Source organism: Symphalangus syndactylus, chromosome 5 (genome assembly GCF_028878055.3).
Source record: "Symphalangus syndactylus isolate Jambi chromosome 5, NHGRI_mSymSyn1-v2.1_pri, whole genome shotgun sequence".
NCBI classification, from domain to species: Eukaryota; Metazoa; Chordata; class Mammalia; order Primates; family Hylobatidae; genus Symphalangus; species Symphalangus syndactylus.
In genome coordinates this window covers 54,560,600-54,575,100 of record NC_072427.2, presented here as the reverse complement: position 1 = coordinate 54,575,100, position 14,501 = coordinate 54,560,600, and the positions used below count along the sequence as shown (strand labels likewise).

At 41.3% G+C, this 14,501-nt stretch overlaps 2 protein-coding genes across 15 annotated transcripts in view; one reads left to right on the top strand and one right to left on the bottom strand.

The window, feature by feature from the left end:
- The window catches only part of TJP1 (tight junction protein 1), a 275,476-nt gene that overhangs the window by 120,365 nt on the left and 140,610 nt on the right, over positions 1 to 14,501 (bottom strand). For 6 of the 14 annotated variants that reach the window (XM_055278498.2, XM_055278500.2, XM_055278501.2 and 3 more), the window contains exon 1: positions 2,314 to 2,783. The exons of the other annotated variants lie outside the window; for them this stretch is intronic. In XM_055278498.2, coding sequence (XP_055134473.1) covers positions 2,314 to 2,340 — 27 coding nt within the window. In that variant the 5' untranslated portion in view covers positions 2,341 to 2,783. Of the gene's footprint in view, positions 1 to 2,313; positions 2,784 to 14,501 lie in introns of those variants that run through there. 14 annotated transcript variants of the gene reach the window in all.
- On the top strand, positions 535 to 5,885 carry LOC129482541 (uncharacterized). The gene is made up of 2 exons (XM_063639059.1): positions 535 to 2,214; positions 5,713 to 5,885. Exons 1-2 carry the CDS (start codon positions 1,761 to 1,763, stop codon positions 5,850 to 5,852), a joined length of 594 nt encoding a protein of 197 aa, XP_063495129.1. The 5' UTR covers positions 535 to 1,760; the 3' UTR covers positions 5,853 to 5,885.

Here is a 14,501-nt window from a genome sequence, read left to right as displayed (position 1 = left end):
TTATCAATATGTCAAGTTTTCTACAATATGACACTACAAGACACTGACTTGGGGAAAATTAGTAAATTCTACAATAGTGACTGTCTCCATCCAGTAAATATATTGTTTCATCTCGTTTATTCAGATCTCACTTAATGTCCTTCATTAAGATTCCAGTAGCTCACCAATGTTGTATTTATTTCTAGGTAGTCTTTTTGGCGAAACATTTAGTAGTATATATCAGAATTTAAACTGCACATAGCCTTTGCCTCGGTAATTCCATTTTTAAGAATCTGATACGCAATAATATATGTGTACAGATATAAAAAGGCTACTATTCCAAGAGTAAAATCCTGGAAACAAATGTCTATCAATAAAGCAAAGATAATCTAAACAGCAGCATATTCATAGGATGACAAACTATTCAACCATTACAAAGAAAATCAAATCAAAAGCACTGGCTTATTAGACAGGAGCTTCCCAAACTATCATGTTAAAACAAAAACAGCGAGCTTCCAAATTAATGTTGCTTTTTTTTTTTTTTTTTTTAAACTGAAGGGAGGGTGGGGAAAACAAAAGCATCATACGTAAAGCACTGAGTCCAGCCTGGCTCTTAGTAAGCATTTTAATCACCTTCAAAAATTAAATGTGACTTACGGAAACAGGTCACTGAATATTATTTCATTTCACCTATTCATTTATGGCCTGTTTTGCTCTATATAAAATTCTGAGGTGGCTCCATAATACAGCATCTTTAAAAAAAAAGCTTTCAACTTGCCTTTCACTCGTAAATATTTAGAATGCAAAAAAAGTCCCTACAATGTAATATTTAACGAGTGATGCTTTTCAATATGCCATACAAATCTCAATACTATAATTCAGGAGAAGTACTCCTCCTCCTTCTAAATCACCTTACTGTGGCAATCCATTGAAAACGTTATTTCTCTCCATACTTGAAATAACCTCTTAAAAGTGTGTTGTCTTGCATATTAAGTACCAGAGATCACACTTCAGGAACAAAGTGACATTCTGTGTAATACGGAAACAAAGCCTTTCCTCCTAGGAAAGGAAGCCCCAGAAAAGACAAATAATGGGAGCTTATTTTAAAACCAAAGCAAAATGTTGCCTTTTATCCTAAATCTCTGGATCAAGTTTTACCTTTAGGTTGTTCTTCCTCAATGTAAGGTCAAAAGGTACAAGTTAAATTTTTCTTAAACGAAGAATACTATATCCCTTAAAACAATCTATTCATTAATAAGTGTAACCGCTAGCTTCTCCCAGCCAGCAAACAAGCTTCTGTGAGAGTTCAAAAGTTTCAGAGGCATGGTATTCCTGCTCCCAGATGTTACGAGTAAGCATTTCAAACAAAAATACACACATAAAACCGCTTAAAGTAATGAATTCATATTCTTTAAAGGGGAGATTTTTACTCCTCACATTTCTGTATTCCTGTTTGAAATAACAAGTACTACTTTATGGTGAAAAAATTAATACACAAAATGGGAGGATTCTAGCTGTTTTTCAGGAACTTCGGCTTTTTAATGTAATACACAAATTAGTTTCAAAGCAATGGGAAAACTGAATAATATTTCAGAGCACACGGGAAAAGTAACAGGAAAAATGTTTTTTGGCTGAACTCACCGGTCTTTACTAATTTTTAAGAGCTCATCTTATTGTCCATTCGTAGGAATACTTTGCATTACTTCTGAAAGTTTATTCAAGTTAAATTACTAAATGTTAAAGAGGTTATTTTCAAAGTTACCTTAAATAAGTAATACAGCATGAAAGAAAACCCGACCTACTACGCCTCACAGGCTAAGAGGAGTGTTTTGCAGTCTCAAAGCCTTATCGCTGGCGTGCGCATACCGCAGGGAGTGACATCAGATCGAAACTACAGGGTTTCGCCGGGGACCAACCACTCCTCCAAAGACAGCAGCTCCTGGCCAGCTGGAAGTGGCACCCCAAGCCCCGACTCGCCGAGGGCCGGCTGGCGGCCGCCGAACCCTCACTGGAGCCGAGTTTCTCCGCGAAGGACCTGTTGCGCGTCCCCGCCCTCGGCGAGCCGCAGCCAAGCACAGGCGCCGGCAGCTATGCACCTGCCCTGGACGACGGCCAGGCGCCCGCAGCCCCCTCCCCGGCCGCCCCCAGCGTGGCCCGCGCCGCCCCCGCCCGAGGGGCTCCCCGCGGCCCGCGGCCCCGCGCCAGCCCTACCCACCCCGCCGCCCAGGGACCCAGGTAGCCGCCGGCGAGGGAGGGCGGGACGCGGGCCAGATGCCGGTGGGCGGGCGGCGGCGCTCGGCCCAGTCGGGCCCTGGCGACCGCGGAGGCGCTCACCTTGGCGGCCGCAGCTCTGGCGGACATCTTGTCTCTCTCCAGCGCCGCGCGAGGCTCCTCGGACCCGAAACTCCGCGGCGCCCGCCCGCCCGCTCCTCACGCCACAGCCCAAATAAACATCTCCCGAGAGCGAGCGGGGCAGGGGCGGGGGCGGCCGGAAAGGCCCGGCCCAAGGGGAGGGAATTCAACTCGGACAAAAGTCCGGGAAGCGCCCGCCCCGCCCGGGTCTTCTCCACGGGGCGCGCCCGACCGGCACCTCCCTCCGAGCACGGCCACCAGCTCGGCCTCCCGCAGCTTTCGCAGCCCGGCCACGTCGGCCTCGCCCGGTCGCCCGCCCGTCAGCAGCACCCGTGGCCTCCCGGCGTCTCCTCGGAAGCCGGCTTCCGCACGTAACTTCCCGGGAACCGGCGGCCGCCAAGGAACGCTGCGTCCGCTGGCTCAGCCGGCGCCGGCAACTCAGCGGCCACGCAAACCTGCCGGCCCGGCCCACTGAGCATGCCCGGCCCGGCGGGGGCGGGGCTGGACGAGGCGGGACGAGGCGAGGCGAGGCGAGGCGGGGAGGAGGGGAGGGGCGGGGCCGTGGCGGGGGAGGGGGCGGGGCGAGCGGCCGGGGTCCGACCCCAAGCGCGGAAGGAAAAGCCGGGTAACCCAAGTAACTTGGAAGACAGTTTCCGCTGCCGTGCGAGTCTTCCTGTTTGTTTTTATCCAAGGTCCGCCAGAATTCGCCCCCAAGGAGAAAGCGCCTGTGCACCAAAGCTTTCCTTAAGAGACTTGTCCACTTGCTCCTCGACAAGCCACGCCGGATGAGCCCCATGCATGAGTGCGGCTGGAAAGGCCGGCAGAGCCGATAGCCGACAGTTGTTTCCTTCTCTGGGCAAACGGCGTGGTCACCGGTGTCACCGCGTGCCTGGGCGTTGTTCCCACGGAAGGCGGAATGCATTTTCTGCAAGGCGCGTCATGGCTTTCATCTCCGAGGAGCTCCGGCAGGGTCAGAAGCATTGCTCTCATTCACCAGCGCCGACTGCCAAGGCTGAAACTGGTGATGAGGTCATGGGCATCCGGACGCAGCAGCCTGAGAAACACCCTAGAGACCTGTGACATCTCGGCCCACACCCCACATTAGACTTCAAGATATATCCAAAGTCTCTTTCCCGCCCATCTAGACAGGAATCTCAAAAGTTTATTTTTGGCCATCAAGATTGCTGAAATTCTTGTTGACTGAACGGGTCAAGCTGCCCTGCATTCCAAACGCTGTCCCTCCAACTCAAAGTTGGGCAGAAAAGGGTGTAAACACGTGCAGTCCATGGTCCAGTTTAATCAGCCACTACACAAACTTCCCACAATGTTGACGGCTTTGCTAAACACCAAGGAACATGGTAAGAAACCATTCCTAGCCTCACTAATCTGCACTTGTAAATGTAAAGGTCTTCAAAATGCCAGAAATTCTTAGTAACATCAAGGATAACATCTTTAAAGTATCTGGTATAGTGCCACAACCGGCACAGAAGAAATGGAAGAAACCATAAACATCAGGCTTTAGACAATGGTTTTCTCTTTAGAATTCAACTGTATGAAAAGAACAAATTTAACAAATTAGTATGTGTAGATGATACATAAGTATCAATTAAGGCTTCCAAGTAAAGTGCCACACATCTTGCAACCCAAAGCTACCTGAACTAGAAAAGAGCCTTCTGCAAACCAAACCCTTATTCCTTTTTGTTCTTCATAAAAATGGTTGAAGTCATTTTTGTTTTAAAGTCATGTTGTAATTGTTTTGCTTTTGGCCAAAGTATTGTTTATTCTTTTAAGAATTGTGGGCCAGGCGTGGTGGCTCACGCCTGCAATCCCAGCACTTTGGGAGGCCGAGGCGAGCGGATTACGAGGTCAGGAGTTCGAGACTAGCCTGGCCAATATGGTGAAACCCCGTCTTTATTAAAAATACAAAAATTAGCCTGGTGTGGCGCATGCCTGTAGTCCCAGCTACTCGGGAGGCTGAGGCAGAAGAATCACTTGAACCCGGGAGGCGGAAGTTGCAGTGAGTCCAGATCGTGCCACTGTACTCTAGCCTGGGCGACAGAGCAAGACTCCATCTCAAATAAAAAAAAAAAAAAAAAAAAAAAAGGTGGCCAGGCATAGTTGCTCACGCTTATAATCCCAGCACTTGGGGCCGTGCACAGTGGCTCATGCCTGTAATCCCAGCACTTGAGAGGCCAAGGCAGGTAGATCACTTGAGGTCAGGAGTTTGAAACCAGCCTGGCCAACATGGTGAACCCCATCTCTACTAAAAATATAAAAGAAAAGTAACCGGGCATGGTGGCGGACGCCAGTAATGCCAGCTATTCGGGAGGCTGAGGCAGAAGAATCGCTTGAACGCGAGAGGCGGAGGTTGCAGTGAGCTGAAATCGTGCCACTGCACTCCAGCCTGGGCAACGACAGCGAAACTCCGTCTGAAATCATCATCATCATCATCATCATCATCATCATCATCATCCCAGCACTTTGGGAGGCCAAGACCGAAGGATTCTTTGAGGCCAGGACTTTGAGACCAGCCTGGGAAACAGTGAGACCCCATTAAAAAAAAAAAAATTGTGATTAAATTTCCTCATGTGCAAACACCATTTAAAAAGGTTTGGGAGGTATTTTTTAATTTTAAAAGGTGGTGATGAAAGACCTTTCACATTATCTTTACCATTTAAGAAGATGTGCAATTGCATAACCTGCCTAGAACTAGGTGTGGTGTCTTTAATAGCACCTAAAGCTAGAGACAGTATCTACAAATGCACTGACATTTTTCACTTTTCCTTATTTGTCACTTTTACAAGTTGCCCAATGTGTAATTTAAATGCTAGATTGCAACTATTTGTCACTAATTAAAAAGTTATATATTTAACAGTTTTACCTTTGCCATGGTTTAAAAAATGAAATCAAACAAAAATACTTCATCTTGAGAATACTATTCTTTAAAAATTATATTTAGTATTTCAGTGACTAATAGTATCACTTTAAAATTTTTTAGTGATATTTTTAATATCTAAATTAAACTTCATAAAATCTGTTCTTTTCTCTAAATAAACAAGAGAAGGTTTTTATCATCTGTAAAATAAAGGTAAAATACTGTTGCCAACAATTAAAAACAAAGCTTTATTCCTACAGTTTATTTTTTAGGTAGGTGCTTTGATAACAAGTGGAAAGCATAAAGCATAATCTGAAAGAATCACCCCTTTAACAATTAAAGAGTTTATCCATGGAACACCAAAAAAGTATTTTCTGACTTTTATGCTTACACACGCATGTCATCATAGCTCCTCTAGATCAATATGGGAAGAAATACAAGTTAATTAAGGATTCTCATTTAGAGTTACAATAATGTTCAACCACAAATCTCTTTCGATTGTACAGATTTATTTCTGATCATCTCTGCAACTGAACAGGAAACTAAAAAACCACAACACTTAAAAGACTACTTCCTGTGGGATTTTTGGTGTCTGCGGCTCAGAATGAAAAAAGCGTTATGTGTGCAAAATCTTTACACATTTTAGATAGAACTACTTAATAAAACAGCCTTGACCAAATGAACGACTATATCCACACCTAATTTATATATATGTATATGTATGGTTTTAATTGCAAAAAAGATCCTTAGGAAAGCATATTTATGTTATTTTTATATGAACTGTGAGTTTACGCTTGACACACAAAGAGGAAGTATTTATTTATGGTAGTGAAGCATTAGACAATCTCGATAATATCAGAGAAGAGAATATATACAAAATATTAGAAGGAGAAGCACTTTATCAACATGTTATAACAACCAAAGTAATCCTGATTCCACTCCTATGCCATACTATTAAAGATTCTACAAATTGTTACAGAATTTTCCTCTGCCAATAAAGTCACGTAACAATGTTAAATGGGGGAAAGATTCTTTTAAAGCTCATAATGTTTCTAAATTTCATAGACCAGTAAAAATTTTAAAACCATCTTAGAGGTGCAATATAGGAGTACCAACTTTTTAATCTTATAAAGTAAAAACATTTTAAAACAAACATTATAAGCCATTATAAACTGTATATATAAAGATAATTAAAATGGCAAATTTTATATTATGTACATATTACCACAGTTTAGAAATACAAAAAGCTATTACCAACACCATTTCATTTTTTTTTTTAAAAAAAGAAGACATAAACACTAAAAAACAAGTCTTTTTAAATTCAATTCAGTATACAGAAAGTTATTCCTCGAAAGAATTCCTCCTTTGGGGCTACGCTTACCTCTGACTGGGGCAAGGTGGAGCTTTCTTTTTTCAGGGTCCCAAATATTGCACAACCAGGCAGGTCGGAAGCTCCATACATCCATGACTGGAATCCAGGCAGGCTGGCATACAGGCCTCTGGCTCATCTCTGAGCGGTTTGTCCTTCATTCTTCACAGCTCCTCCACTCTGTTCTACACTTTCCTGTGATTCCTTTAAGACTCCCTCCCCAGCCCAGGCAAAACATCTCATCTCATAATCCATAGAGAAAACCGACATTAAGGAATAGAAACTCCCTTCCTTTCCCGCCAAAACACTGACAAGCCTACCCTGGGCATCCACTTTTCCTCTCCATCTTCCCCCCAAGGGTTACGAATTCCATCTTGGGGGGCTTGACCCTCTCAGCTGTGTCATCTTTCTGTATCATCTTCATCCTGTCATTAGCTAATGAATTCTACCTCTGAGAATTCAAGCTTCCTTTAGTGTTTCCCATGTTAAACACAGGGCTCCCCAGGCTACCTACCAAGGTGTGCACTACTGCAGGTGTACAAGACCCCAGGGCAGAAGGGCTTGCAGTTGGGGTTTAATATGGTTGCTGTCTTGAATCATAAGGACTTTCGTTTTGGATTTGTGTTTTGTAAGTGAAGGTCAATGGGAAAATGAGGCATACACTGGGGGACTGGGGCCTCTGCTCTCACAGGGTCCTGTCGCCTCCTAGGAGGGTATCTGAGCTGCCTGCTCCCGTAGCTCTTGATACCCCCGCTGGTCCTCTCCCACTCTGCTCCACTGCCACTGCTGAAAGGGATCCAAGCAAGGTGTGGGGTTTGAGTATGCATACCCACAGCATCTTGAGTGCACAAAAGCCCCAAACAGGCAGTATCACTTTCTGTCTGGTGGCTGCCTGGCTGGAGGCCATCTCTTGGTGAGGGTGAGCCTTTGGCCCAGCCCGGATTCCAGATCCAGTCATGGAGGTTTAAGGATCCTTGGTGGTTACCATCTGCTGTGAGTTGCAGCAATAGGCCCGTGGCTCAAAGTCCCCAGACCCTGTCCCCAGCAGGGCATTTAGGTCAGGAGGTTTGTATGAATGTCATCACAGCAAGCTATCAGGCCCAGCACACATTAGTGGGACCCCAGGGCCCTATGAGGGTCTGTACTTGCTCTGATTACCCACCCCCAATCCCCTAGGGCCCCAGGGCCAGAGTGTTTCCTGGGCTGTTTCCCTGCCTGGGGATGGGATCCTCTCCCTCCTTCCAGCCTTCCCGAGTCTGGCTGTGTTCAGTCTCCTCTAGCCAGCTTGAGGCATCCTCCAGGGACAAGCCACAAAATATAAACTGTGTAATTTAGTGACTCTGCATGAGTTAAATATTCTGAAATCTGCATTTAAAACTGGTGTTGCACAATATAAACAGTAAAATTCATGCTGATAATTCTCATTTTTAATTGTTCTTTACTCTGAATGTGAAATAGTGCATAAAAAACATGACAAGTCAGGATGGAAACCCTGGAAGAAAAGAAAAAGCTTTATGTGTACCTTTAATGACACTTTTTTCCTCCCTTTGAAACAAAGGGCCCCTAGATTATAGAGGCAGCTCTGAGTCCACCTCTTCCTGCAGATACTGTTCTGTCAGTTTGTGACAAGCTTCTCAAGAGTCATCTGCCACAACTAGGTCTTTCTGTTGTGAATGCATGCCCAGGTCTTTTGGCATTCTTCCCCCTCCCCACTTTAATTTCACAAGTAATACTGGCATACAGTGCTTCTGTAAAAGATCCATGCAATTGACATACTTTTTAAAGTCCAACAGAACAACATCCACTGCATTCCCATTCCTATAATTACCCAGGAATACTATGATCTAAGCCTAACTAGAGAGTGTATTTCCAGATCACTTTCTGTATATTTATTTACGTGATATGTGTGTGTGGAGACAGAGAAGGAGAGAGAGAGAGAGAATATACGAATATAAGAATGAATGGTTTTGTGTGTTTTAAACTAATGATAGACAATATTTATATTCTGTAACTTTTTAATGTAATATTTCACCTTGGAGAGTATATCAAATAATGAAAATCTGCTTCATCATTTTAAAATGGCTGTTTAGTATTCCATAATATGGGTGCATTATAGTTTATCAAACTAAGATTATTTCTATTATAATGTCACAACAACAACAAAATATATATATATATATATATATCTTTTTGTACACATGTATAAGTACTTCTCTAGGAGAGATCCAAAAAGGAATTTTCTGGGTTAAAGAATATGCTTACTTAAAAAAAAAATTTCACTGATACTGCCAAATTGCCCTCTAAGAAAACCAGATCAACTTATTTTGTTTCCTCCCCTCCCCCCATATGAACACTTGATAATATTAATCTTTTGTAGTTTCACCTATCTGGTAGACAACAATGGTATATCACTTGCCTATTACATCATTTACCCATTTTGCTCTATCACGTTATTTCTTTTAATTTGTTAACATGTATTCTTTTGAACTGAATGAATTCTGAGTCTTTTTTTTTTTTTTTTTGAGACGGAGTCTCGCTCTGTTGCCCAGGCTGGAGTGCAGTGGCGCAATCTCGGCTCACTGCAAGCTCCGCCTCCCGGGTTCACGCCATTCTCCTGCCTCAGCCTCTCCGAGTAGCTGGGACTACAGGTGCCTGCCACCACACCCGGCTAATTTTTTTTTTTTTTGTATTTTTAGTAGAGATGGGGTTTCACCGTGGTCTCGATCTCCTGACCTCGTGATCCGCCCACCGCGGCCTCCCAAAGTGCTGGGATTACAAGCGTGAGCCACCGCGCCTGGCCGAGTCTTTTTTTTTTTTTTTTTTTTTGAGGTGGAGTCTTTCTCTGTTGCCCAGGCTGGAGTGCAGTGGCTTGATCTCTGCTCACTGCAACCTCCACTTCACGGGTTCAAGAGATTCTCCTGCCTCAGCCTCCTCAGTAGCTGGGATTACAGGAGCCTACCACAATGCCCGGCTAGGTTTTGTTTGTTTGTTTGTTTTTGTTTTTGTATTTTTAGTAGAGATGGGGTTTCACCATGTTGGCCAGGCTGGTCTCGAACTCCTGACCTTAAGTGATCCACCGCCTCAGGCTCCCTAAGTGCTGAGATTACAGGCATGAGCCTTCCATGCCAGGCCCCAATTCTAAGTCTTGGCTCTTGGCCGGCTCTATGTGTGTGTGTTAAGTACAATTTATTTCAGAATAAGTTTAGCTTTACAGAAAAGTTGCAAAGATAGTACAGAGAGTTCCTGTACACCGTTTATCTGACTTCCCCTAATATTAATATCTTGCATAACTACGGAACATTTGTTGAAAACTAAACGATTAACGTGGGTACAGTATAATTAAATTGCATCAAGTTCTGCCTGTTTTAACTCTTTAATTTCTCTTATATGCTTCCAATTTTGCCAATTCCTGCTACTTTCCAAATCTTGTGAAAACTATTTTGGACATGTTACTTTTGAACCTCTGGACTTTCATAAGCTTAGGTGTGTGAGGGTGCCTGGAGGAGGTAGAGCATAAATACAAAGTCACACAGAGAGTCCACGTGGAGTTTCACATTTCTGATTCAGTTCAGGAAACTTTTTCCTCATGCTCACCTTTATGAAAGAACTGCTGTGAGACATTTCTGAGCCTCAAACACTAAGGGGAGATGAGAAGAAATTTACATCTCTTTAGATTAGAGTCTGTCCTCCCAAGATGGCAGGGAGTGCCAAATTCATTGCCTTAAAAAAAAAAAAAAAAAAAAAAGATTTCTTAAAAGCAGCAGAAGACTCCCCCAAAGTATAATGTTTGCACTTTTTTTACAATGTGTGTTATAAAACCTTTATAATAGGTCTTTCAAAACAAATAAATGTAAAATACAGAAAAATTAGTAGAACTTTGTAAAACACTGTATTTTAAAAAGAGGTAAGTATATTTTTTATTTTTAAAATGTTTTAAAGGAGGATAAATACACATCTGTAAAAAGAAACACTGGAAGGAAAACTAAGAACAAGTAATAATGGTTACTTTTAGAGGAGACAGAGGGCAGCAATGATATGAGACTTTTCTAGATATGCCCTATAAACCACTTTGGCTCTGGAAACAAAAATTCTTACATTTAAAAAAAAATACAATGAAATAAAAAAAAGGCCATCTCTAAAAGCTGAAAACAAATTGAAGCAAGAAAATTAATATACATTAAATTAGTGACCTAACTATATAGATAAAAGATTTCCAATGACACTAGCACATTCTAATGAAAGTGGCACTGTAAAAAAATCTTAAATTTAATTCAGTAGTCTTTTAGTAATAACACTATTACTTTGAAACTGCTCTATATGTGTGTATGTGTACATTAACTAATTAAAACTTACATATTCATTAGCATGTCATCTAATATGTAATTATACATGTCAGAATAATATTATTTATATGATAAATGTATAATAATTATATATAATGTATTGTCTAATATATGATGTAATATATTTTAGTACATTTTACATCTATTAGCAATTAACACACATCAATTTATATGAACATTACTATACTATGTATATAATAGTTTTGAAACTACATATAAATATATAAGAATTTCAAAGTAATATTAACATTATTATATATTAGTGTAATAATAATGCTAATATTATTACATATTATTACACTAATATATATTAATGTATGTTAATGTTGTTAGAAACCAAGATTTTCTGTTTAAGAGAAAAGAGAAACAAGTATAAAATTTTAAAAGTTAAGTAAAAATTTTGCAATTCTAGTTTAAGTTGAAAAATTCAGCATTAATTTTTTTTTAATATAATTCCTAGCTCTGGCCATTGAAAAGGACTGGGAGTAATGGAAACTCAATAGCAAGGAGCACTCCTAATGTCCGTATTGTAATCTCCAACTAGGAACAGCTGATTACAGGTCTGGAGCAAGAAATATACGAGATAATCTTGGGACATTTTGGAAGTTCTCAAAGAAAGTTCTCAAAGAATAATGAGTCAAAAGGATACAGAAGCCAACAACAAGTAGCTCCTGTTGGCCAAAGATGATACAATTTGATCCTCAAAAGAAAAGAAAGAAACAAAGGAAGAAAAGAAAAAGAATGCACCTGACTGAAAAACCCTGAATATCTAAAACCCATTAATTCACAATAACAAAAAAGAGCAGGAAAGCAAGAGAGCCCCTAAAACAAACAATAACCTATTGAACACCCCTGGATAAAACTTGGGAACCAAGTCCGTACTCTGTAAGCTGCCAATTAAAAGAGTATATATTTTGTATGAACTTTATTTCAGATAGCCAAATAACTCTAATTGCTGAGGGAAAGTTTTTCTTAATAAATCTGGAAGGAATTATAGAAAATCATCATCCTGTACTACTTAATGAAATAATAGATTCAGACAGTGACCATCAAAGGCTCAAATGATCAATCTTAGCATCACTGAAAGCAAGACAAGCAAATATTTATGCCTCCCATGTGAGGCAACTGGAAGCACACAGTACTATCTATGAAGGATTCCTGCCAAAAAGTGAAACCTGAATGAAATCCAGTCTACAGGGCTAATGTGCATAAACAGAAATACAAGGGAAGAAGGTGCAAGTTAAATGACTCCAAAGGCAAGCTTAACAGACAGATGTGGGAGGGTCTATATAGGAAAAGAGACCCCATTTTAAAAACAAGGTAATAAAAAAAGGAAAATGGGACTGCTGTGGATTTTATGTGGATTTCTTTTCAAATCTACTCACTGTAAAACGACATTTTAAAGACAACTAGAGAAATTTGATTATGGACTGAGTGGTAGATGGGACCTAGATGTGACAATGGCATCATGACTACATAAGGAAGGGACCCCTTTTTAGGAGATACATGTTGAAATATTTAGAGTTGAAATGACATGTTTGGGATTTGCTTTTAAATACTTTAGCAAAGAGAAAAATAAAACATAGAGGCGGCAAATGTAGCAAAATATTCAAAATTGGTGAATCAGGCGATGAGCACATGGAGGGTTTATTGTATTATTCATCTTTCTTTGGAGTATGTTTAAATGTTGGTGTACATTTGACAGTTCTTTATCACGCAAATCAACAATAACATAAAAACTGAAATATTTCTGTCAGCTAAAATAGGTAGATTGTAAATAATTGCCATACATTATTCCTGTCCCTGTTTGGATGTGCCACTGTGGCTCTTCTCATCAATAGATGGAGTCTTTTCTTCCATCCCTTGGATCTGGTCAGCAGTGAGAACTGCTTTAGTTAAAGGGTAAACATCACACAAGCAGAGGCTTGAAAAGCACTAGGGCATTGGGGCCGCTGAGAGCCCTGAGCCTACCACAGGAGAAGCTCAGACTAGCTTGCTGGAGAGGTCATGTGGGAAAGAAATGAGAGACCCAGGCTGAGGGTCTGCCAACCTGTAGACGTATGAGTGAGGGAACTGTAGAACACACAGCCCCAACCAAGCCACAAACTGACTGCATCTGCAGAGTCAGCCCAGGCAAGTCTAGCTGTCTGAGCCAGATTTGCTGACCCACAGAATTATGATTGTTTTTTTAATATGCTAAATACTGAGGTGGTTTGTTACATGGCAATGACTGACTGATACATAAGGATAAACCTACAGAAGTACTATACACATGCAGAAGACTGTCTTAGCTTCTTAGCACTGTGAGGGACAGGCCATGTACTCAATAAGGGTGTCTGAATGGGAATTCCATGTCACTAGAAAATGGTATATATGGAAACTGTCTAAAGGCAATGGAAGGCTTAGGTAGACTACTTCCTTTTGTATATATGAAGTGCTACAAAACCAAGTAGTTACTCCACTGATAGAGGCAGATGTGAGAAGACAAACTACGTAGAACTTTTTCTCCTTGGAAGACTAAAAAGGTCTGGCTCTGCCTCTGGTCAACTACGAGCAGACACTACAGAAACAGTCATTGAGATTGCTGGCAGATGGCCTGGCCTTTCTCCCCTGACACAGTTCTGCAACCCAAGTGGCCAGTGTGTGGAGAGAGCACACATCCCCGTGAGAGGCCGCCTAGCCTTTCCTCCCCTAGGGGCCACACTGGGCCACCCCAGCACACATCAACTTGGCTGGCACACTTTCCAGCAAAGCAGATTCCACTCTCTGTACTCTGAGAACAAATCATATTTCCTCCTTACCAAAGGTTTTTGCTTGCAAATGTTGGATCCAGGTATAACAATTGATGAGGGAATATTTAGAGTGCCACAAAAAATAGTTCTATATACAAGCCACAGAAGTACATGTGAATCTTCTAGTACAGGTATTTTTCACTAAAAGAAAATATCAAAACATTTTCACCTTAAAAAGCTCAAGTAAATCTGATCAATTTCACAGAATCACATAATTTATAATAATATACGTATAAGGGTTGTATAGTTAATCTTAGTATCATTAGCAAAATACTGTACTTGTAAAAGAAAAATTCAAGATAGATATTTCTCCATAATAGTAGCTATTGAATTGGAAAATTTTTTGTTTTCTTTGAGACAGAGTCTCGCTCTGTCACCCAGACTGGAGTGCAGTGGCACAGTCTCAGCTCACTGCAACCTCTGCCTCCCAGGTTCAAGCAATTTTTATGTCTCAGCCTCCTGAGTAGCTGGAATTACAGGTGCACACCACCACATCTGGCTAATGTTTGTATTTTTGGTAGAGATGGGATTTGGCCATGTTGGGCAGCCTAATCTTGAACTCCTGACCTCAAGTGATCTGCCTGCTCTGGCCTCCCAAAATTGCTAGGATTACAGGTGTGAACCACCACACCCAGCCTACTTGGAAAGTATTTTTAAATTAATTGATACTTTAATCTTTGAAGAATATAACTATTTTCAGTACATTAAAATGACTACTCACACAAGGCCACCCACATTTACATGCTAATTTATCCAACCTCCTCATTTATATTTTTAAAGATTCAATATAA

Bases quoted from the DNA above. Each gene is read 5' to 3' on its own strand.
- LOC129482541 (XM_063639059.1), top strand. From the start codon at position 1,761: ATGAAAGAAAACCCGACCTACTACGCCTCACAGGCTAAGAGGAGTGTT. The intron at 2,215-5,712 runs GTAGCCGCCGGC...TCGATTGTACAG, and splicing joins CCCGCCGCCCAGGGACCCAG to ATTTATTTCTGATCATCTCT.